At 42.4% G+C, this 24,703-nt stretch overlaps 1 protein-coding gene across 1 annotated transcript in view; it reads left to right on the top strand.

Moving 5' to 3' along the window:
* LOC120051874 (regulator of G-protein signaling 8-like) overlaps window positions 1-23,881 on the top strand; it is a 33,772-nt gene extending 9,891 nt beyond the window's left edge. The window contains exons 2-5 of the mRNA XM_038998757.1: window positions 16,725-16,829; window positions 19,582-19,643; window positions 22,448-22,614; window positions 23,278-23,881. Coding sequence (XP_038854685.1) covers window positions 16,729-16,829; window positions 19,582-19,643; window positions 22,448-22,614; window positions 23,278-23,472 — 525 coding nt within the window. The 5' untranslated portion in view covers window positions 16,725-16,728 and the 3' untranslated portion in view covers window positions 23,473-23,881. The remainder of the gene's footprint in view (window positions 1-16,724; window positions 16,830-19,581; window positions 19,644-22,447; window positions 22,615-23,277) is intronic.
* The last annotated feature ends 822 nt before the right edge of the window (window positions 23,882-24,703 follow it).

Genomic DNA, 24,703 nt, shown 5'->3' with positions numbered 1-24,703 from the left:
ACTCCCCTTGGTTCCTTCCCCAGGCGCCATTGTTTCTGTTTCAGTTTCATGTCTGTGCGTTGTTCGAGTTTCTTGTTTTGGATTATGTTGCGTTTTTTCATTAAAACACTCACTCCCTGAACTTGCTTCCCGACTCTCAGCGCACAACGTTACAGCTTTACTCCATTTACCAGCATCATTATTATCTTCTATCAGCTGAACAATGTTTCTGTCCCACCTTTTATCCCTACAGTGCCTAGAACAGTATATTTTTTATAAAGATCCTGTCTAGAACTGTTTTTATATAGCCCCTGTCCAGAAAAGTATATTTCTATTCTGCCACTGTATATTTATAGCCATACATCATCTAAAGAACCACTCTGCTAGAACTTGACTTGTCTTCAGAGAATTCCCACAAAAACACATGCATTTCACTCGATCAGATATGAATTGTTCCCAAAAAATGTTTTCACACGTTTTCATGTGATCACATGCTCTTATGTGAAGTTAATGTGACAACATGAAAATCAACATGTGATTACATGAAACTACACATATGAAAACATGTGATTTCAAGTGAAGTGTTCCAAAAATAAGTTTTCACAGGATTTCACGTGAATTTTCACGTGAAATCATGTGGATTTTCTGTATGGGTTCCCTGTGCATTAATTAACAATGTTCTCTGCCTTTCCCTCCTTCTCTGTTTCTCCCTCTTCCTAACCCCCTCGCCCCGTTTCCGTTCCCCCCTACCACGTTTTCACACTGATGAGCATGCTGCGTGGCTCCTAGCCTCCTACTTACGGCAATTGTAACAGTAACAGCAGATATAATCGCCACACAAGAGGAGTGCCATCACAGACAAACACACACACAGTCACGCACACACCGACGTGGATAAATAGCGGCTTGTTCCTCTCAAACGTACGCTGGGGAGGAAAAGAGAGAAAGTGTCCACCTGCGCTGATCAAATACACAACAGGGCTAAGGTAAAACATCATCCATATTCATCTTAGTAGTAGTTCGATACATTACTTAAGTCCACTATGGATAAAGGATGGGAAGCAGACTGTCAGTATGTACATCTGCTGTCAATGTGTCTGATCACCAGAATAGAAAAGATGGAGACTGTTCGTTTACAGGACAGATAACTGTCTTCATCTGGAAACACACTGTTAGAGACATGAGAGGATAGTTTATTTGCTACTCCAAATATAGTTTTGTTTAAGTTATTGCTTATTTACATCAGCAGTGCATTGTTTACACATTTAGAAATTGTAGTATGTATGTGTGCGTGTGTGTCAGTAAATGTCAGACAGTGGAGGAGCTACAGACAGAGGGGATTTGAAGCACCCACAAATCCGACCTACAGGTTTAACACCTCTCTTTCACTCACTTCTATCTCAATCATTATCTCACCTCTTTTTAATTGCTCACACAAGGGAAATCCAACAAATATTTATCATCCTTGGGTACAGAAATAATCAATAACGCTCCCTCCCTCCCTCTCATCTCTCCACTCTTCCCTCGTCCCTTACATCTCAGTACTCCTCCCATCCTCTTCAGCATATTTCACCCAAAAACCTGCCCCTAATCAAACAGAGATTCTGCCTGGCCACTCTCAACACAGAAACATTATATGAACATCTACATCCAAAAAGTGTGCGTTTGAAAGAGAAAACAGCTATAGCTACCTAAATCTAGATACAGCTACAGTATTTTTAAGCCAACTGACCCTACAAAGGGTTAGTAACTGTGAAAGCTTTCAACAGAATGAGCTGTCAAGCTTATTCAGTCGGGATGGAGTGGTCTGCAAACCTAATCCCCCAAATACATTGATTACATAAAAACCTAAAGTCAGGATTAAGAGCATAATTTCTGACTCAGCAGAAAATAACATTAAAAAAAATACCAAAAGAAGGGCAATGTTCAAACTTGTAATCATCTACTTCATAATCATCAGCCCAGTGGTTATTATCCAACAAGTTCTCACAGTTTCACTGCATAATTAGACGTTGATCCACGTTCTCTAAATGTCAAATTTCGTAGTTGCTCCAAACGTAAAATTTCTACGTGTTTTTGTTGCTCCTGTTGGTCTGTATCGTTCCATTTCACCAAACGTCAAATTTCGAAGTTAAGGGTTAGGTTTTGCACAATGTTATTTTTAGCCAATATTACATCCAAATGTCCCCATTAACATGGCCACTCTGTGCATATATTTAGTTTAAATAGAACTGTCCTCATCGCTCAGGGCTGGATGGGTATATGGCCTTGCTCAGGGTCCTTACTGCCCTTGTGTCATATGCCTCAGTCCCCAACTTCCACCTCCAGGGGGCAGTGAATGTGTGTGTGTGTTTGCGTGGGTGTGCATGCGTGTGTGCATGCGAGTGTGTCTTAATTTTTCTTATTTGATATGGTAATAAGTGCATTAGATTCCATTGTAGCCTACTGGGCAGCAGCACACATGAAAATCAACCTCTCTGGGGAACAAAAGTGACATTAATATGATCGTACATCACTGTGCCTGAAGAGAGCTAGGGTAAAAATTGATAGACAGTGTTAGTTTGATGAACTGAGACTGGATGCTTCTGTTCTGGCTTTACCCCATGCCTGTCGAGGTGCGCCATGCATCAGGGCTGATGTGTTTATCAGGATCAGGTCTACTCTATGAGAGTGTATAGAGATAGCCTACACTCAGTGTCGTATACTGCAAAGCTGGCATAACAAGGCAAGAACATCAGTGAGACAGCAAGCTGCAGCCTGCAGAACAGACAACAGGGCTAATTTTAGAGTTAGATTACCTGAGAGGGTAAGGTCAATGCCTCTGTGGATAAAAGCATGATAGCTGGGGGTCCACATAACAATGTTCATGAAGGGTAACCGTTGGCAGTGGTACACAAATAGGGATGTGAGAGATATAGAGAGAGTGATGAGGTAGGGATGGAAAGAGGGTACAGAGAAGGATGGAATCAGTTCAAACTGAGTCAAGTTTTCCCCTCGGAGACAAACTGGACATCAGACAGATAGATGGATAGACAGAGCAGGGCAGGGACAGGCGGACAACCCCAGCAGAGCAGCATAGGTCTGTAAGGCCAGAAATAGCCCAAAAACAGCCTGGGAAGGTTTCAGCAGCGGCACTCATCTTTCGGACAGGGACACAGACGGTATCCAAATGTGTGCATGCGCATACCCTTATGCAAAAATAGACACACACACAGATACACACAATAAATAAAAAGGACACAGAATTATTCAGTGTTCCCATGATGTTTAACTCACACGGGAAATAAGTGATTGCAGCAATTGCTTCTCTCCATACCTAATGCATCATTTAGATAATACTGTACTTTAGCAACAGAGAGAAACTCTGCATGGTGGGAAACTGCTTGCACCAAGTCAACAAGGTGGTTATTCCAACCTGGTCTCAGAGCATTTTGTATTATTCTGTACATAAATCAGAGACACTTGATTTAGTATGATATGTGACTCGTTTCAGGAAACTAGGCGTATGACGCGCGTCAATACTTCACAGGAAAGTCATTTGAACTTTTTTTATCAGATGCGTTTTTGGCAGAAATGCCTTCGGGAACATGTGAACTTTCATGTGCATTAATATCAAATGTATATGCCATCTGTAAATACGAATACAATTGTTAAATTACGAGGCTAGTTGGTTTAGCCACAGAAAAAGGCACTAACCTTCCTGCTAGCCATGATGAGTGGCCTGTGCATGCCGAGAGATGAGTTTGGATTGGTCTGCCATGTAGCGCACTTCAGTATGTGTAGGTAATCCTTTCTAACTCAGCTTTTTTGAAAGATATCACATAGTACAAGTGCATAAGTGTTGCGCTCCACTTTCTGGAGGACCGATTTTTGAGTTTGATAGCTAAGGAGCTGGATAAAATTCTGGTGTTTGATTGCAAATATGCAGACGGAGTCGAAAAGAGATCACACAGAAGGCTGTTGTATAAAACACCTCTCTCCGGATTCAAACTAAAGGCAATCTGTGATAGAGAGGGAGAAGTGTCCATCCATGTATATGGGTAAAGATAGTCTATCTACCAACATTTTCAGATATTACACGTTTCTAATTTTGTCAGAAAGTTGTTTTCATTTCAAGTGAAAGTGTACTGTTAGCTAGCTAGCTTAAGTTAGCTGGCTGGCTCGCTAGCTAATGTTACGTGTATGATCTGTGTATTTATATTATTCTTATCTCAGAGCCATTTGCAATGCTAGTTATAGCCTAATGTTAGCCAGCTAACATTGAACCTGGTTGGTAAGCTACCTGCAGATTCATGCAGGGTTGTAACGTTATGAGTTGGGATTATGGTTAATTGTTTAGCTAGCTAGCTACATGTCTAAACAAAAGACTCCACTATGCAAGTAACCATTTCAGTAGAATGCTCATGATATCACTGCAACAACTGTCGATAGACGTAGCTGGTAAATCCGATCTGGCTATCTACTCTAATTTCAGAGCACTCTCATCTGAGTGTTCCAGAGCGCAGAATAACTGACAAATTTACGAACGCTCAACACCCGTTGAATATGGTTGGTGTCAGTAAACGTCAGCAAACAAGTCTAATTCAATTGTTGCAAAGCACAGTTACAGTCACCAACGCTCTGAATAACATGAAAACAGCCTAACCAGCTCTGCCAGGGCAAGTAAAATGGTCAAAGTGAGGTGTTCTCAAAGTGAGGTGTTTCTGACTTTCGTGATGCCTCTGCTTGTTTGAAAAATGTTTGTAATGCTTTTGTATGCGGGGCGCTGTCCTCAGATAATCGCATGGTATGCTTTCGCCGTAAAGCCTTTTTGAAATCTAACAAAGCGGCTGGATTAAGAAGAAGTTAAGCTTTTAAACGATGTAAGACACTTGTATTTTCATGAATGTTTAATATTACGATTTTTTATTTTGAATATGGCGCGCTCCGATTTCACCGGATGTTGTCGAATTTGATCCCGGTAACGGGATTTCCGCTCTAAGATTATTAAGGAAAAAATTTAAGTTGGGTGCTTGGTCATGGTGGATGGTTCGGTGTAAACGCAAACATCTAGTAACCCAAAGATTGTGAGTTCAAATCTCATCAACTGCTTGCTACTTTGTAACTACTTAGCATGTAAGCAAACCTTCCCTTAACATTAACCCTTCCCTTCACCCTGCAACCTAACTCTTAAACTTAACCTTAACACTAACCCCTAGCCTATTGTACTTTTTGGAAGTTCGTAACATATAACACATTTAGCAAATTCTTAACATGTTGTATGTTTTGCAAATTCCTAACATATTGTACGTTCTTCTAATTTGTAACATACTGTACGTTTTGCATATTCATAACATATATTACAAATTAATTCGTAACATATCAAATGAAATTGGTGATGGACATTCACAAATTAATACATACCATGCGAAACATAACATATCATATACGTTCAGAATAATATGAAATGTTCTGAGACCAGGTTGGTTATTCATGCAGTGTTTTATACCCTGCAGTGCTATTCCAACAAACAATACACTGATTTGAACCGATACATGTTCAAGGCCAAATGTCAAGGCCAGTGATGTTTCCGTGACAGATGGACATACCAGGATCTGCTCTCCAATACATTCTCCACACTAAGAACAAGAAAACCATGGCACAGGAAAAAATCTAAATACCGTAAGGCACCAAAACAACATCAAAGGGAATTTTTAGACCCAGTACTTTCAGGATCCCTTTTCAGCAACCAGACATCTTTTAAAGGAATTGCGAATGTTGTCATATAAAAAATTCATGAGGCAACTGACAAGTTCAAATTTGGAATCCTTTTTATAGCAGCCCCTCGAGGAGTCTGTGCCTGCTGCATGGCTGAATAGAACATTAAGTGGCTTCCCTCTGACTACACAGATTTGTCACAGAACTTTATAAAAAGCTCTGCAGGCAGGCAGACAGGCACGTGTTCCCACCCAAAGTAGGTGAAGAGATTCAGCTCGCTGCAGAGCAGAGAAAACGTGACAACACAGCTCTGCTCTCCACTGCAGAGATTGATTGATTGAATACTTTATTGTCCCTCTAGGGGAAAGTTGTCTGGCAACATACAACAGTTCCTGGCAAACATACACAAAATCAAAGCACAGGACATACAACACTCCATTTACAGACAACACATGTCACCAGACGTACTTCAAACTTATAGATGAATACTGTAAGTTTGGAGTTATGGCAGTGCATAACTGCTGTCTTACGAGCTCCTGACCAATTCTGCCATTTTTGTGCTTTTTTTCCGCTGATCGTAACTTTTTTTTTACATAATGTTTCTGCCATCCTATGACCGAAAACAGCTTCTGGACATCAGAACAAAGATCACTAACCTCAATTTGGATGAAGATTTCTGAAAAGTCTGCGCAGGTACAAAAATATAGAGATTTATAAACTAGGCGCACCCTATAAAGTACATAAGCATGTTTCCCATTATAAATCAGATCTGTCGTAAAACTGTGCAGTCGTAAATGAGCATATAAATTCCACCTGGAAAACGCCTTCATTCACCTTTTATGGTGACGATAACGCTGTATTTGCTGTATAATTTGGAACTATTGGTATTAGGCCACGGCATGCAAAATACTTATTGTTGTTCAATATTTTGTTTTTCAACAACTGGGTTTATATGTTCTGCCTTTGTATGAACTCTGAGATGAAATAGGCAATTATGTTGCGCTCCTATCGCACAGCAATACTGTATCATTCCCATACTCCTCCGTAGGGAATGAGAAGCGTTGAGCTAGACACAGACAGCTCATTTGGGGGCTCATATGAACCACAGAGACTGAGTGTGGGATAATAGCGTGGTCGTGTTGAACCTTGCTTGTTCTCTCGACTCCGCTACCAACAACTAATTGCATATAGAGCTCATAACCTGTATAACTAGACACCTCATAGGGACTAGTGAGCTACTAGCAGGAATCAGTAATTTCATCTATACTTTTTGTCTGATGTTTTCATCTATATTTTTCATAGCTGTCTATTTACCACCGCATTTGGAAAGTATTCATACCCCTTGTCCTTTTCCACATTTTGCCTCATTCTGAAATTGATTAAATTGTTTTTTTTCCTCATCAATTTACACACAACACCCCATAATGACTAAGCAAAAACAGTTTTTTAGAGTCTTCTTGGGTATGACACTACAAGCTTGGCACACCTATAATTGGGGAGTTCCTCCCATTCTCCTCTGCCGATCCTCTCAAGCTCTGTCAGGTTGCTGCACAGCTATTTTCAGGTCTCTCCAGAGATGTTCGATCGGGTTCAAGGACATTGAGACTTGTCCTGAAAGCCACTCCTGCGTTGTCATCGCTGTGTGCTTAGGGTCGTTGTCCTGCTGGAAGGTGAGCCTTCGCCCCAGGTCCTGAGCGCTCTGGAGCAGGTTTTCATCAAGGATCTCTCTGTACTTTGCTCCGTTCATCTTTGCCTCAATTCTGACTAGTCTCCCAGTCCCTGCCGCTGAAAAACATCACAGCATGATGCTGCCAGCACCGTGCTTCACCGTATGCATGGTGCCAGGTTTCCTCCAGACGTGACGCTTGGCATTCAGGCCAAAGAGTTCAATCTTTGGTTTCATCAGACGAAAGAATCTTGTTGCTCATGGTCTGAGAGTCTTTAAGTGCCTTTTGGCAAACTTCAAGCAGGCTGTCATGTGCCTTTTACTGAGGAGTGGGTTCCGTCTGGCCATTCTGCCATAAAGGCCTGATTGGAGTGCTGCTGGATGTCCTTCAGGAAGGTTCTCCCATCTCCACAGAGGAACTCTAGAGCTCTGTCAGAGTGACCATTGGGTGGGTTCTTGTTCACCTCCATGACCAAGGCCCTTCTCCCCCGATTTGCTCTGACATGCACTGTCAACTGTGGGAGGGTATATAGAAAGGTGTGTGGCTTTCCAAATCATGTCCAATCAATTGAATTTACCACAGGTGGACAGGTAATCAAGTTGTAGAAACATCTCAAGGATGATCGATGGAAACAGGATGCACCTGAGCTCAATTTTGAGTCTCATAGCAAAGGGTCTGAATACTTATATAAATAAGGTATTTCCGTTTTTTATATTTAACAATTTAGCAACATTTTTTTTTCTTTTTTTTTCGCTTTGTCATTATGGGGTATTGTGGGTAGATTTCTGCAGTTTTTAAAATCAATTTTAGAATATGTAATGTAATAAAATGTGGAAAACTGCTCCAGTGTCCAATGGCGGCGAGCTTCACATCACTCCAGCCGATGCTTGGTATTGAACATGGTGATTTTAGGCTTGAGTGCGGCTGTGCGGCCATGGAAACCCATTTCATGAAGCTCCCAACGAACAGTTATTGTGATCATGTTTCCATGCATTGTCAAGATCGGACGGCAGTCTCGGGTTTGATTTAGATGTATTAGGGTCCCCATTAGCCGACCCAAATGGAGACAGCTAGTCTTACTGGCGTCCGACACATAACGAAAAAGACATTACAGACAAAATACTTTACAATTTACATAAATTTAAAACATTTACATGTAGTGTGTGTGTGCATCTATTAGGTACACATAAATGTCAGTACATACACACAACAAGTATAAACAGGTAAGCTGAGAGGGGGAGCAGTGTGTCTTTGTTAACAACAGCTGGAACACAATCTCTAAAATTAAGGAAGTCTTGAGTTTTTGCTCACTTGAGTCAGAATACCTCATCATAAGCTGTATATTATTTACCAAGAGTTGATCTATATTTTTCATAGCTGTCTATTTACCACCACAATCACTGGCTTTATTAATAAGTGCGTCGACAACGTTGTCCCCACAGTGACCGTATGTACATATCCCAAACAAATATGTGGATTACAGGCAACATCCTCACTGAGCCAAAGGCTAAAGCTGACACTTTCAAGGAGTGGGACATCCATCCGGTGCTGCTACGACCTCCGACAAGCCATCAAACAGGCAAGTCTTCAATACAGGACAAAGATCGAATCCTACTAAAGGATCTGATGCTTGTCGGATGTAACAGGACTTGCAAACGATCACGGATTACAAAGGGAAACCCAGACGTTAGCTGTCCAGTGACATGAGCTTACCAGATGATCTAAATGCCTCGCTTTGAGGTGAGCAACACTGAACCATGCATGAGAGCACCAGCAGTTCTGGATGACTGTGTGATCTCGCTCTCCGTAGCTGATGTTAATAGGACCTTTAAACAGGTTAGCGTTCACAAGGCTGCAGCGCAAGTCAGATTACCAGGATGCAGAGCATGCAGCTGGCGGGTATCTTCACTGACATGTTCAACCTCTCACTGACCCAGTCTGTAATACCTAAATGTTTCAAGCAGACGACCACAGTCCCTGTGCCAAACACGCCAAGGTTACCTATCTAAATTACTATAGCCCCGTAGCACTCACATCTGTAGCCATGAAATGCTTTGAAAGGCTGGTCGTGGCTCACATCAACATTATTATCCTAGACACCCTGGACCCACTCCAATTCGCATACCGCCCCAACAGTTCTATTTTTGTTTCATCAGACCAGAGGACATTTCTCAAAAAAGTACGATCTTTGTTCCCATTTGCAGATGCAAACCATAGTCTGGCTTTTTTATGGCGGTTTTGGAGCAGTGGCTTCTTCCTTGCGGAGTGGCCTTGCAGGTTATGTCGAAAATAGGACTCGTTTTACTGTGGATATAGATACTTTGTACCTGTTTCCTCCAGCATCTTCACAGGGACCTTTGCTGTTGTTCTGGGATTGATTTGCACTTTTCGCACAAAAGTACGTTAATCTCTAGGAGACAGAACGTGTCTCCTTCCTGAGCGGTATGAAGCCTGCGTGGTCCCATGGTGTTTATACTTGCGTACTATTGTTTGTACAAATGAACGTGGTACCTTCAGGCGTTTGGAAATTGCTGCCAAGGATGAACCAGACTTGTGGAGGTCTACAATTTCTTTTCTGAGGTCTTGGCTGATTTCTTTTGATTTTCCCATGATGTCAAGCTAGAGTTTGAAGGTAGGCCTTGAAATACATCCACAGGTACACCTCCAATTGACTCAAATTATGTCAATTAGCCTATCAGAAGCTTCTAAAGCCATGGCATCATTTTCTAGAATTTCCTAAGCTGTTTAAAGGCACAGTCAACTTAGTGTACAGTATATAAACTTCTGAACCACTGGAATTGTGATACAGTGAATTCTAAGTGAAATAATCAGTTTGTAAACAATTGTTGGAAAAATGACTTGTGTCATGCACAAAGTAGATGTCCTAACCGACTTGCCAAAACTATAGTTTGTTAAAATTACATTTGTGGTGTGGTTGAAAAATGAGTTTTAAAGACTCCAACCTAATTGTATGTTAACTTCCGACTTCAACTTGATCTACTGTACCTCAATGACCTCGTACTTTGGCACATCTACTCGGAACTGGTAACCTGTGTATATAGCTAAGTTATCGTTACTCATTGTGTATTTATTCCTTGTGTTATTATTTGGTTTTTATTTTTCTCTCTGCATTGTTGGGAAGGGCCCGTAAGTGAGCATTTCTTTATTGATGTGATTGATATATATGTGATTGATATATGATGTTTATTGATATTGATATTGATGTGTCTGGCTTTGTAGATGGTTCTGGTTTTATAGAAGGATGATATGCTTTGGCACTTGACACCGCAGACTTTGCTTGAAATGTTGACAGTTTTGCGAATTGTGTGGGTGTTTGTTATTGAGAGTGAACCATACCAGCCAAGGAAACAGAAGGTGAGAATGCTTTAGATGAATGCCTTATAGAAGAGATGGAGTATTGTGTTCTAAACATGGAATTTTACTGAGGAAGTGCAGTCTTTGTTGTACTTTTTTGAATAACGCTTTTGTGTTAGAATTCCAGGTTAGTGTAGAGTTGATGATTGTTCCCAGGTAGTGGTATGCTTTTACAGTGTCGATATTTTCCATGTTGATTTTGACCGGTTCCAGATCCTCAGCTTTTGTTTGGAAGTTGAAGATATATATATTTTTTGGGGGGACGTCTAGCTGTAGTGATTGTTGCTCCATTCTGTGAATGTGTGTATTTCTTGTCTGTAGTTGTGTTCTTGAATGCCTGACATTAGTCCGACCATGGCTGCGCCATCTGCAAATTTGATGGTGTGGCAGTCCGGTGCATGGCTTTGTGTAATTTGTATACAATGTGAAGAGAACTGGTCAAATGACACTTCCTTGTGGACACCTGTGTTGCTGGGTATGGAATGGGAAAGGGCAGAGTTCACCCTCACTGTTTGAGTGCGGTTATTCAGGACGCTGTCAACCCATCTGATGATGTAGCTGTTGTCCATAAGTTTCTGCAAAAGGAGATGTGGTTGAATGGTGTTGAATGCTGAAGAGAAGTCCATGATCAGAATCCAGGCATATGATTTTGGTATGTCCAAGTGCTGGTGCAGGATGTGCATGAAGAATAACAGTGTCCTCTGTAATCCGCGCTGCTTTGTAGGTGAATTGGAGGGGGTCCAACAGCTGTTCTGTTATTATCTCTATTGACGTGAGGGCAACAGGTCTATAATCGTTGAGGACTTTCAGTTTAGGGATCTTGGGGAATTATCACAGCTGATTTCCATACTGATCTGATCTGGTGATAGTCAAGGGACATTGAGAGAGCTTGGGACTATAAGGTTATATCTGCAATTTTGTCCAAATGGAGTAATTTACACAGTCTTGTTCTGTTCAATGTTCTCTACCTACAGTGCCTTCAGAAAGTATTCACACCCCTTGAATTTTTCCACATTTTGTTGTGTTACAGCCTGAATTTAACACACACACACAAACACACACACACAAAGCATTCTAATAAACCCGCTCTGCCTAGATGGAATCTATGAGTGGAATCTTAAGAGCATGCATAATGAGAAGGCCTATTAAAGTGATTTTTGCATGCAATTTTGCCAATTACAGCAGACGCCAAAACAATCCTCCATGACGCCTCCTCCACACTGTAACGGTTGTCCGTCCAAAACATCGTCCCAAGTCCATTCCTCCTTCTTGCGCTGTCCCTTCCTCTGATTACACCGCTGCTTGATTCTGGATTGGTGGGTGGTTCTGTAACGGTTGTCCTCCTCCTCTTCATCCGAAGAGGAGGAGCAGGGATTGAACCAAAATGCAGCGGATTGTGAAGACATGATATTTATTAAAGTAAAGACGGAAAACACGAAAACGAAATACACTTGACTAATTAACAAAATAACAAAACGGAGTAGACAAACCTGGACATGCGAACTTACATGAAACGCAGAACTCACGAACAGGAAAATGACTACACAAAAGACCGAACTTACAAACAAACCGAACAGTCCCGTATGGTGCGACAAACACTGACACAGGAGACAACCACCCACCACGAACACTGTGAAACAACCTACCTAAATATGACTCTCAATTAGAGGAACGCCAAACACCTGCCTCTAATTAAGAGCCATACCAGGCAGCCCTAAACCAACATAGAAACAGACAACATAGAATGCCCACCCAAACTCACGTCCTGACCAACTAACACATACAACAAACTAACAGAAATAGGTCAGGAACGTGACATAACCCCCCCCATAAGGTGCGAACTCCGGGCGCACCAGCACAAAGTCTAGGGGAGGGTCTGGGTGGGCATCTGACCACGGTGGTGGCTCAGGCTCTGGGCGAGTTCCCCACCCCACCATAGTCAATCCCAGCTTACATCTCCCCCTACAAATGACCACCCTCATATTACACCCACTTAATCCTTTGGGTAACATCGACACAAGGGGCAGCCCCGGGATAGAGGGATAGCTCAGGACAGAGGGATAGCTCAGGACAGAGGGATAGCTCAGGATAGAGAGGTAGCTCAGGATAGAGAGGTAGCTCAGGATAGAGGGGCAACTCCGGACTGAAAGGCAGCTCCGGACAGAGAGACAGCTCTGGACTGAGGGGCAGTTCTGGATAAATAGCCGCTCTGGGCTGAGGGACAGCTCATGACTGGCTGACGGCTCTGGACGCTCATGGCTGGCTGACGGCTCTGGACGCTCATGGCTGGCTGACGGCTCTGGACGCTCATGGCTGGCTGACGGCTCTGGACGCTCATGGCTGGCTGACGGCTCTGGACGCTCATGGCTGGCTGACGGCTCTGGACGCTCATGGCTCACTGACGGCTCTGGCAGATCCTGTCTGGTTGGCGGCTCTGGCAGATCCTGTCTGGTTGGCGGCTCTGGCAGATCCTGTCTGGTTGGCGGCCCTGGCAGATCCTGTCTGGTTGGCGGCTCTGGCAGATCCTGTCTGGTTGGCGGCTCTGGCAGATCCTGACTGACGAATGGCTCTAGCGGCTCCTGACTGACTAACGGCTCTGACGGCTCGGGACAGACGGGCGGCTCTAATGGCTCGGGACAGACGGATGGCTCAGACGGCGCTGGGGAGACGGATGGCTCAGATGGCGCTGGGGAGACGGATGGCTCAGATGGCGCTGAGGAGACGGATGGCTCAGATGGCGCTGCGGAGACGGATGGCTCAGATGGCGCTGCGGAGACGGATGGCTCAGACTGATCCTGTCTGGCGGAAGGCTTTGGCTGCTCCTGTCTGGCGGAAGGCTCTGTAGGCTCATGGCAGACGGGCAGTTCATGCGGTGCTTGGCAGACGGACAGTTCAGGCGCCGTTGGGCAGACGGCAGACTCTGGCCGGCTGAGACGCACTGTAGGCCTGGTGCGTGGTGCCGGAACTGGAGGCACCGGACTGGAGACACGCACTTCAAGCCTAGTGCGGGGAGCAGGGACAGGGCACACTGGACTCTCAAAGCGTACTATATGCCTGGTGCGTGGTACCGGCACTGGTGGCACCGGGCTGAGTGCACGCACATCAGGACGAGTACGGGGAGAAGGAACAGTGTGTACAGGGCTCTGGAGACGCACAGGTGGCTTAGTGCGTGGTGCCGGAACTGGAGGCACCGGACTGGAGGCACGCACCATAGAGAGAGTGCGTGGAGGAGGAACAGGGCTCTGGAAACGCACTGGAAGCCTGGTGCGTGGTGTAGGCACTGGTGGTACTGGGCTGGGGCGGGGAGGTAGCGCCGGAAATACCGGACCGTGCAGGCGTATTGGCTCCCTTGAGCACTGAGCCTGCCCAACCTTACCTGGCTGAATGCTCCCCGTCGCCCGACCAGTGCGGGGAGGTGGAATAACCCGCACCGGGCTATGTAGGCGAACCGGGGACACCATGCGTAAGGCTGGTGCCATGTAAGCCGGCCCAAGGAGACGTACTGGTGGCCAGATATGTAGAGCCGGCTTCATGGCGCTTGGCTCAATGCTCCATCTAGCCCTACCAGTGCGGGGAGGTGGAATAACCCGCACTGGGCTATGCACACGTACAGGAGACACCGTGCGCTCTACTGCGTAACACGGTGTCTGCCCGTACTCCCGCTCTCCACGGTTAGCCTGGTAAGTGGGCGCAGGTCTCCTACCTGCCCTTGGCCCACTACCTCTTAGCCCCCCCCCAAGAAATTTTTGGGTAGTACTCACGGGCTTTTCGGGCTTCCGTGCAAGACGCGTCCCCTCATAACGCCGGTTCCCTTCTCCGATTGCCTCTGCTCTCCTCAGTGCCTCCAGCTGTTCCCATGGGAGGCGATCCCTTCCAGCCAGGATCTCCTCCCATGTGTAGCAACCTTTACCGTCCAAAACATCGTCCCAAGTCCATTCCTCCTTCTTGCGCTGTCCCTTCCTCTGATTACACCGCTGCTTGATTCTGGATTGGTGGGTGGTTCTGTAACGGTTGTCCTCCTCCTCTTCATCCGAAGAGGAGGAGCAGGGATTGAACCAAAATGCAGCGGATTGTGAAGACATGATATTTATTAAAGTAAAGACGGAAAACACGAAAACGAAATACACTTGACTAATTAACAAAATAACAAAACGGAGTAGACAAACCTGGACATGCGAACTTACATGAAACGCAGAACTCACGAACAGGAAAATGACTACACAAAAGACCGAACTTACAAACAAACCGAACAGTCCCGTATGGTGCGACAAACACTGACACAGGAGACAACCACCCACCACGAACACTGTGAAACAACCTACCTAAATATGACTCTCAATTAGAGGAACGCCAAACACCTGCCTCTAATTAAGAGCCATACCAGGCAGCCCTAAACCAACATAGAAACAGACAACATAGAATGCCCACCCAAACTCACGTCCTGACCAACTAACACATACAACAAACTAACAGAAATAGGTCAGGAACGTGACACACACCCACCAATGTTTCTCTGTAGAGGAAGTGTTAGCTTAGATAGATGCTGAAATACAATAGTAATATAATACATTTTAGCAGACAATTTTATCCAAAGTGACCTAGAATTAACTCATATATTCAGTATGTATGGTAGCACATTCATGAATCAAACCAACAACCTCAGTGTTTCTAGCAGCACCATGTTCCATCCAACTAAACCATCTTAACCAACAATATCTATTGTTTTGCAATATAGTGGCCTGTAGGGATCAAGCCTATTGAAAAAGGAAAAGCTTTTGTGATACCAGCAGTTTGTTGATATTGTAGTGGGACTGCCGGTGGCATCTGGCTTTAGGGTAATAATCACCAAAGGAAGTAACACTTACACTAACTACCCTATTGTTCATAAGTATAAAAAGACCAGACTCTATTTCTTTCCAACAACCCCTCTCTCTTTATGCGCCAGCAGAGAAATACAGCAAACACCAGTTATTTAAGAGGAGTCCTTGGATTACAGAAGCTTGACTGACCATTCCAATAACACCAAGAGGCAAAGCAACACTGGGTACTCTAACAGTTTACCCACCAGTGGGATGGAGATCATGTCACTGATGTAACTAACTACAGATGGGGGAACTCATACCTCTCATTCCATTTTGGCATATTGAGCACTCACAGCAGTGCTTGGTGTGTTTGGTGTGTGTGTTATCAGGGGAAAGAGGTGCATGGTAGAGAGGCTTGTGGCTTACTATCCAGATTGGATGTTCTCTGGTGGCTAGCTGATGGGTATTCATGTTGGCTTCTCCATATGGAGCTACACCTGCTTTCTATGTCTATCTGGTGTGTCTCTTCAGAGCAATGACTCTAATCAGATCCATCAATATGTCAGTCTGTCTGATCTGTCTAATCCTACAGCAGCTGGCCAATAGGTCACTATATGAAACGTTACTGTTTGATAAGTCAGGTAGGACATTACTGGCCATTTCATTCATTTGATGATTACATCAACAACCTGTGTCCATGATACACCATAGAAAAAACATTGAACAGATTGATTGTGTGATATGAGTGAGTGAGTAAGCAGAAATATGTCAAAGGCAAATGATGTGTCATCAGGTCGGTGCATATTAAACAAATGTGAAGTGATGTTTTAGTAAACTTCATGAGGCACATCCTGAAACTGTGCTCTCCCACTTCCAACATCTGAGCACCTGGATGCAAACATTTAATTATGTAGTCATTGGATGGATCAATACACTGATCCACAGGCCGTGGCCTTGCTCATGACTGACCCATCAACATAGTGACTATAGGGAGGAGGTTTAGATCTGAGCACTTTCCTAGAAGACTATGTTTTGAGCTGTAGGTGTACATGTTGGTTAGTTAAAAAAAGAAGCTGTGAAGATGAATTTCTACATCAGAGGACAGTCTAAATTTGATATCATAGGTTTTCATGTCATGTGATCAGTAATCAGGAGAGGTACTTTCTTGTGTGCTTCTATTCCATTCTGCCATTCATATGAGTAGAACCATGAAGACCAGACTAGGCTGCCTGTCCAATAAGTCTGACTCATACCCCGACTTCACTGAGTTCCTGCCCCCTGCCCAGGACAGGGCCACCAGATGCCGAAAGTAAGTAGATATTTTCATCAGATGACATTGTTCCAGTCCCTCCCATTGATATAGAATGTAGGTATTATTACTCGCAATGCCAGAAATATGTCATACAGTTGAAGTCGGAAGTTTACATACACTTAGGTTGGAGTCATTAAAATTAGTTTTTCAACCACAAATTTCTTGTTAACTTTTCTGCGCTATGGATGCCGAATACGGGTTCACTTTCCTAAACAACCGCTGAATTGCAGGGCGCCAAATTCAAAAATATTACTTCAAATATTTATAATCATGCAATCAGCTTAGCTTGTTGTTAATCCACCTATTGTGTCAGATTTTGAAAATATATTTTACAGCGAAAGAAATCCAAGCTTTTGTGAGTGTAGCTTTCAATGCTACATCAGCTAGCCCCAAATTAGCATGGTCACGAAAGTGTGAAAAGCAATAAAATTAATCGCTTACCTTAGATAATCTTCGGGTGTTTCCACTCACGAGACTCCCAGTTACACAACAAATGTTCTTTTTGCTCGATAAATATTACTTTTATCACAAAAAACGCCATTTGGGTTGCGCATTATTTTGAGAAAACAAAAGCCGTGTTCCGTTCGACAAATCCCAAAAAGTATCCGAAAAGGTCGTAGAAACATTTCAAATGTTTTTTATAATCAAACCTCAGGTTGTCTTTAACAAACATAATCGATAATATTTCAACCGGAGCATAACCTATTCATTAAGAGAGAAAAGGAAAATGGTGACCTCCTCCCGCGCGCGCAGGAAATATTCAGAGGACACCTGACCTCTTTTGAAACATCTCGCTCATTTTTCAAAATAAAAGCCTGAAACTATGTATAAAGCCTGGTCACAGCCTGAGGAAGCCAATGGAAAAAGAATCTGGTTGATACCCCTTTAAATGGAGGTTAGACGGGCCAGGAAACAAAGATAAAAATAAAAAAATGTAACACTTCCGGGTTACTTTTTCTCAGGATTTCGCTTGCAGAATAAGTATTTTTTTTCTCACAGACAATATTTTGACAGTTTTGGAAACTTTGGAGTGTTTTCTATCCTAATCTGTAAATTATATGCATATTCTACGATCTGGGCCAGAGAAAATGTCCGTTTACCTTGGGTACATTATTTAAAAAATAAAAAACAATTCTGACCCCTGGCGCTAAGAGGTTTTAACAAACTATAGTTTTGGCAAGTCGGTAAGGACATCTACTTTTTGCATGACACAAGTAATTTTTACAACAATTGTTTACAGACAGATTATTTCACCTATAATTCACTGTATCACAATTCCAGTGGGTCAGAAGTTTACATACACTAAGTTGACTGTGCCTTTAAACATCTTGGAAAATTCCTCTTTGCTTGACATCATGGGAAAATCAAAATAAATCAGCCAAGACCTCAGAAAAAAATTGTAGACCTCAAAGTCTGGTTCATCCTTAGGAGCAATTTCCAAACGCCTGAAGGTACCACGTTCATTTGTACAAACAATAGTACGCAAGTATAATCACCATGGGACCACGCAGCTGTCATACCGTTCAGGAAGGACACACGTTCTGTCTCCTAGAGATGAACATACTTTGGTGCAAAAAGTGCAAATCAATCCCAGAAAAACAGCAAAGGACCTTGTGAAGATGCTGGAGGAAACGGGTACAAAAGTATCTATATCCACAGTAAAACAAGTCCTATTTCGACATAACCTGAAAGGCCGCTCAGCAAGGAAGAAGCCACTGCTCCAAAACCGCCATAAAAAACAGACTACGGTTTGCAACTGCACATGGGGACAAAGATCGTACTTTTTTGAGAAATGTCCTCTGGTCTGATGAAACAAAAATAGAACTGTTTGGCCCTAATGACCATCATTATGTTTGGAAGAAAAAGGGGGATGCTTGCAAGCCAAAGAACACCATCCCAACCGTGAAGCACGGAGGTGGCAGCATCATGTTGTGGGGGTGCTTTGCTGCAGGAGGGACTGGTGCACTTCACAAAATAGATGTCATCATGAGGGAGGAAAATGATGTGGATATATTTAAGCAACATCTCAAGACATCAGTCAGGAAGTTAAAGCTTGGTCGTAAATGGGTCTTCCAAATGGACAATGACCCCAAGCATATTTCCAAAATTGTGACAAAATGGCTTAAGGACAACAAAGTCAAGGTACTGGAGTGGCCATCACAAAACCCTGACCTCAATCCCATAGAAAATGTGTGGTCAGAACTGAAAAAGCGTGTGCGAGTAAGGAGGCCTACAAACCTGACTCAGATACACCAGCTCTGTCAGGAGGAATGGGCCAAAATTCACCCACTTTATTGTGGGAAGCTTGTGGAAGGCTACCCACAACGTTTGACCTAATTTAAACAATTTAATGACAATGCTACCAAATACTAATTGAGTGTATGTAGACTTCTGACCCACTGGGAATATGATGAAAGAAAGAAAAGCTGAAATAAATCATTCTCTCTACTATTATTCTGACATCTCACATTCTTAAAATAAAATGGTGATCCCAACTGACCTAAAACAGAGAATGTTTACTCAGATTAAATGTCAGGAATTGTGAAAAACTCAGTTTAACTGTATTTGGCTAAGGTGTATGTAAACTTCTGACGTCAGCTGTATATAATAAGACTACACGATAGATGGTGTAGACTCTTTTAGAGCAACCTCTTAAACTGTTAATGTGTGTGTGTTGAATTGCCTTTATCTGCATGGTTGCATACACATTTGAAAACATGTCACTGTATCTTTCTGTCTTTTCTTTAAGGCTGTCAAAAGATGAAGTCGTTCTATGGGCAGATTCCTTCGATGTTCTTCTGTCGAACAAGTGTAAGTCCCTTTTTATTGACAAGTATCAGTCAATCCTTCTCCTTAGAGTTAGATAAGAGAAATTGAACCAAAATAAGGAGGAAATAATATTTTATTTTTATCAACCAACCCCTCCAAAAAACTGCCCGTGCCATTGTTAGCGAAAGGATAGAAGCAAACCACACAACTGTACGGATTACATGTTTTCCTCAGTCCCATTCTGTTCCCTTTGAAAACATGATTGCCTCTCTATTTCCTTTGACAAGATGATTGTCTTTCTGTTTCCTATCTGAGGATGGCTCCCCACATCAGTCCATTTCTTTCCCCCTAATCCCTTCTTATGTAAGATCCGGTTATTGATGTGTGACTCATTGTGTTACTCCTCAACACACAATGAGTCACACTCTTGGTTGTGACCTTCTCTGTGGATTACACAAAAATACACATGTTCATGTGCAAATACACACATGCAAACACACACACACACACACACACACACTCACAAGCACACACATATAGTTCACGTGCAGGCACACACACACGTGACAGGTTAAGTGTGTTCATAATAACAGGCCATCTGAAGAGACTGTCAGTGTTCTCTCTCTCACTCACACATACACTCTCACTAGAGAACCTGACAAAAAGGACAGAAAAGGGAGTGATAGCTATAGGCTCTCCACAGGGAGTGGAAAATTAGACTACACAGTAGGAAGACAGATGACCGACCTTGACTTTAGTTCTATTTATTTGTATTTTTCATTTTGCAGTGCGTCAATGAACAACATCTTGCTGTTTTTTAATATTACTATAATATTTTGTCCTAACTAGAGATATACTCACAACTCAAGTCATATGGTAATGTTATCTTAATGGGCATTTGTAATGTAATGTGTGGATGTTTCAAATTAGCATTTGTCTCTATTGAGTTAATCAAGCATATTATACAGTATACTGTAGACCCTTCTACTAACTCTTTAACAGGTGGTGCTGTTGTATAACATAGAAAAATTGGTGTAAACTTCAATCATGGTTTGACGTCACATCCACACGTTACCTCTTATGACCCTAGCTGCATGAAAGTCTAGGATCTCAGTCTGCTTGTTCCTGGAATTGACAAATATTGTCCTCAGACAGAAGGGGACAAAGGGAAACACTTTTGTAACCGGTTTCGCCGAACACAATTTTTTAAATGATTTCACCTTCATTTTACCAGGTATGCCAGTTGAGAAGTTCTCATTTACAACTGCGACTTGGCAATGAGTAAAGAGACCTTGATGCTGAACTAAATCTATGTCTATGTTTTTCAATATTCAATTATAATCTTTATGTGTACATCAGCTCTCTCTGTGTAGTGTATTTCTGCATTCTGTAAGGAAAATCGAATGAGAGTGAGAAATGAACACTGACCTACAGTACATTCAGACATTGGAAGGCCTTTGCTTGACTACCACATAATAGCCTATTCCTAAAGAGGCTAATTAAAACCTATAAGAATATAAGCTAATATATGGAATTGTTTTAAGATGGTCATACCATGGATAATTGAGCTATTTGATTTAGAATTTTAGCACCCCTTTAGGTAAAACAAAAGGTTAAAATTAAACATTATTTGATAGAATATTGAATTTGGTCTTTACAACTACAGCCCATACAAACGCATTGAATAACACATTCATAAATGGAGAAAAAAAGACAGTCATAAGGAATAAGGTTTTAAAGTGTCTGTCCTAAATCTAGGAGATATAAGTAAGCTCAGGATTTTTGTATATTTTTTGGGACACATATTTTAAGAATAAAGCAGGGCGAGAGAATCTTCCTCCAAGCTAAGTTCAATGTCTTTTTATTTTGAACACTGTCTGTTGACAAGGCTGCATGCAGTCTCAGTGTCCCTGGTGATTTTCCTATAACCAGTGTGTAGTGAGAGTGTGTGAGTAATGTTGGTGATAGGGCCTGATGGACTACTCTACTGCTGCTGCTGGACAAATGTTAAGCAAATAAATGCAAGAGAAAAGAGAGAGGGAAGGAGGGAGGGAAAGAGAGAGAGGGGAGGAGGGATAGAAAGTATGGAGAAACATGTTAACATGACACGGCCGATTGCAAAACATGACCTTCTTCTGTGGTTTCATTGATGTCACACGTAGTCCCGTGTGGCTCAGTTGGTAGAGCATGGCGCTTGCAACGCCAGGGTTGTGGGTTCAATTCCCACGGGGGGACCAGGATGAATATGTATGAACTTTCCAATTTGTAAGTTGCTCTGGATAAGAGTGTCTGCTAAATGATGTAAATGTCAGACAAATTGATCACTTATCTTTGATTGATGAAGACAAAAAGCTCATTGAAGGTTTGTGGGGCATATGTTTATGTTCTAATCACAGAGCTCTTCCCTGTGCTGAGAACAAGAGCACGCTCTGCATCTGAGACAATATCAACACATGATAAACAACCCTGTTAGTATTTACAGCTGCTCTCTGTGAAGAAAAAAAACATCAGTTTCTAAGAAACTGGCCCATGTTCAGAAATAGGTGCTGGGATACAATATAGATCTTTGTAAAGACACACATGCCTGCTCTCTCTCTCTCTCTCTCTCTCTCTCTCTCTCTCTCTCTCTCTCTCTCTCTCTCTCTCTCTCTCTCTCTCTCTGTCTGTCTGTCTGTCTGTCTGTCTGTCTGTCTGTCTGTCTGTCTGTCTGTCTGTCTGTCTGTCTGTCTGTCTGTCTGTCTGTCTGTCTGTCTGTCTGTCTGTCTGTCTGTCTGTCTGACTCACTCTCACACACACTTGCTGTCCGTTAGCTCTTCTAACTAGCTGATGGATGTTTTGTGTCTTAGGTGGCCTGGCTGCCTTCCGGGCTTTTCTCAAGACGGAGTTCAGCGACGAGAACATTGAGTTCTGGATGGCCTGCGAGGAATATAAAAAAATCAAGACTCCCGCTAAATTGATGACCAAAATTAACAAGATCTACAATGAGTTTATTGATGTCAAGGCTCCCAGAGAGGTTTGTGTTCGATCAAATGACTAATGAGGCAAAATATTCACTTTGTCTCTTTTAAGGCCAGGATATATTGTATTAAAATATGAAAATTAGGTGTTCTAATTAAATATGTGTATATTTGCATATGACACAAATACATTTTTCTGGACGCTGAATGAAGAAAGACTAAAGACTATTCGTGTTTAATTTTGTTAAGACACTCCATGACTGGACTTACGCATATATATTTTTTAAAAGTATTTATTCACACATCTATCTGTAAAATATAAAGAAAGATAGGTAAAATGCCTTTTTGGCGCATTTTTCTGAAGAAAATGTCATCTAGAAAGTTATTACATATAGGCCAGTTTGTAACATTCTCTATGAAATGGGCTTATAAATTATGTGTGATTAAATTAGCTTTGAAATTATTTGTAAAAGTGGGTTTAAATAGCAATGCAAAAGGCTGTGATTAGTTTTTAATTTGGGGTTACTATGTGTCAGATAAACATTTTAATTCACAACCTCCCAATATTACCGATAGATACACATGAATACTATATGCATACTTTGATTATAAGGATTAATAATAATGTAGATGCTGTCCACAAACAAATGTTTCATAGGAAATTCACACTAAGATGATTTGATATCTAACTTTTCTTTTCCCTTCCTTGGTCCCTGTAGGTAAACATAGACTTCCGTACGCGGGAAGTGATGAGGCAGAGCCTTGCGGAGCCCACCCCCTCCAGTCTGAATGAGGTTCAAGCCAGGGTCCACAGCCTCATGGAGAAAGACTCTTACCCACGCTTTCTTCACTCCAAGATCTACCAGGACTTACTCAACTTGCAGTACACACACTGCCATCGGAACTCTGTCTGAAGAACACACACATGCGCCGTCGCAGATACACATACACATACACACACGCACACATACACACACACACACACACAAACAGTTGTGTTTGTCTTCAGTAGCTAGAACCCAAGGAACCATTATTCCTCAAGTTCTAACTTGAGATCTCTATGCGTAACTCAATAACTCAAGTCTCCCATTGACATGTTGAATCATGTGAACGTTTTTGAGTTATCCATACAAATATCACGTTAGGATTCTCCTCTCACAGAGAGATTCTTAGTATTTAGACATATCGTGATACTGTATCATCCCTCTTTGAACTGTGTCAACATATAGTTTACACTTAGAAAACAAAATACCACAAGACATTGTACTGTGTATCCTTTTATTACTCTTATTAGAAAATGTGTTGTTGTTGATGATATGTATTTCTCCCATCACTATAGATTTATTGTGGTGTAGCAATATGTCTGGCAATTTTATTAAAGTTTTGCAGCATGTCATCTGATATATACACTATATGTGGGTGGTTGTACAGAAGTGGTGCAAATTTTGGGTTGAAAAATAAATAAATAATAATCTAATCAGTATCATGTTTTTCCTAAACTTTCAGCACACATCTTACAACAGATACAGTGGGTATTCGCCTTATTTAGCCCCGTCCACTTGACTCAGTTCCATTCGAACGCGATTGTGTTTGTTTCCGTCTCACAACTTCCGGCAACGCTAGTGGATTACCTCAGCGGTGGCTAGCTAATACCAAAAAAACGAGCATCATTAAAACATCTTAACATTAAAACCTACCCTAACCAGAAACCGTAGATAGATGGCAGCATTCGCGCAAAACTGAAATCGCGTACCACCGCATTTAACCATGGCAAGGCGACTGTGCCAGAATACAAACAGAGTAGTCATTCCCTCCGCAAGGCAATCAAACAAGCAAAATGTCAGTATAGAGACAAAGTGGAGTCGCAATTCAACGGCTCAGACACGAGACGTATGTGGCAGGGTCTACAGACAATCAAGGACTAGAAAAGGAAAACCAACCGACGTCTTGCTTCCAAACAAACTAAACACCTTTGCCCGCTTTGAGGATAATACAGTGCCACCGACCTGGCCCGCTACCAAGGACTGTGGGCTCTCCTTCTCCGTGGCCGACTTGAGTAAGACATTTAAACATGTTAACCCTCACAAGGCTGCGTGCCCAGACGGCATCCGTAGCCAAGTCCTCAGAGCATGTGCAGACCAGCTG

The sequence above is a fragment of the Salvelinus namaycush genome, chromosome 8, assembly GCF_016432855.1.
Source record: "Salvelinus namaycush isolate Seneca chromosome 8, SaNama_1.0, whole genome shotgun sequence".
Taxonomy (NCBI): Eukaryota; Metazoa; Chordata; class Actinopteri; order Salmoniformes; family Salmonidae; genus Salvelinus; species Salvelinus namaycush.
This window is presented reverse-complemented; position numbering and strand designations above follow the sequence as displayed.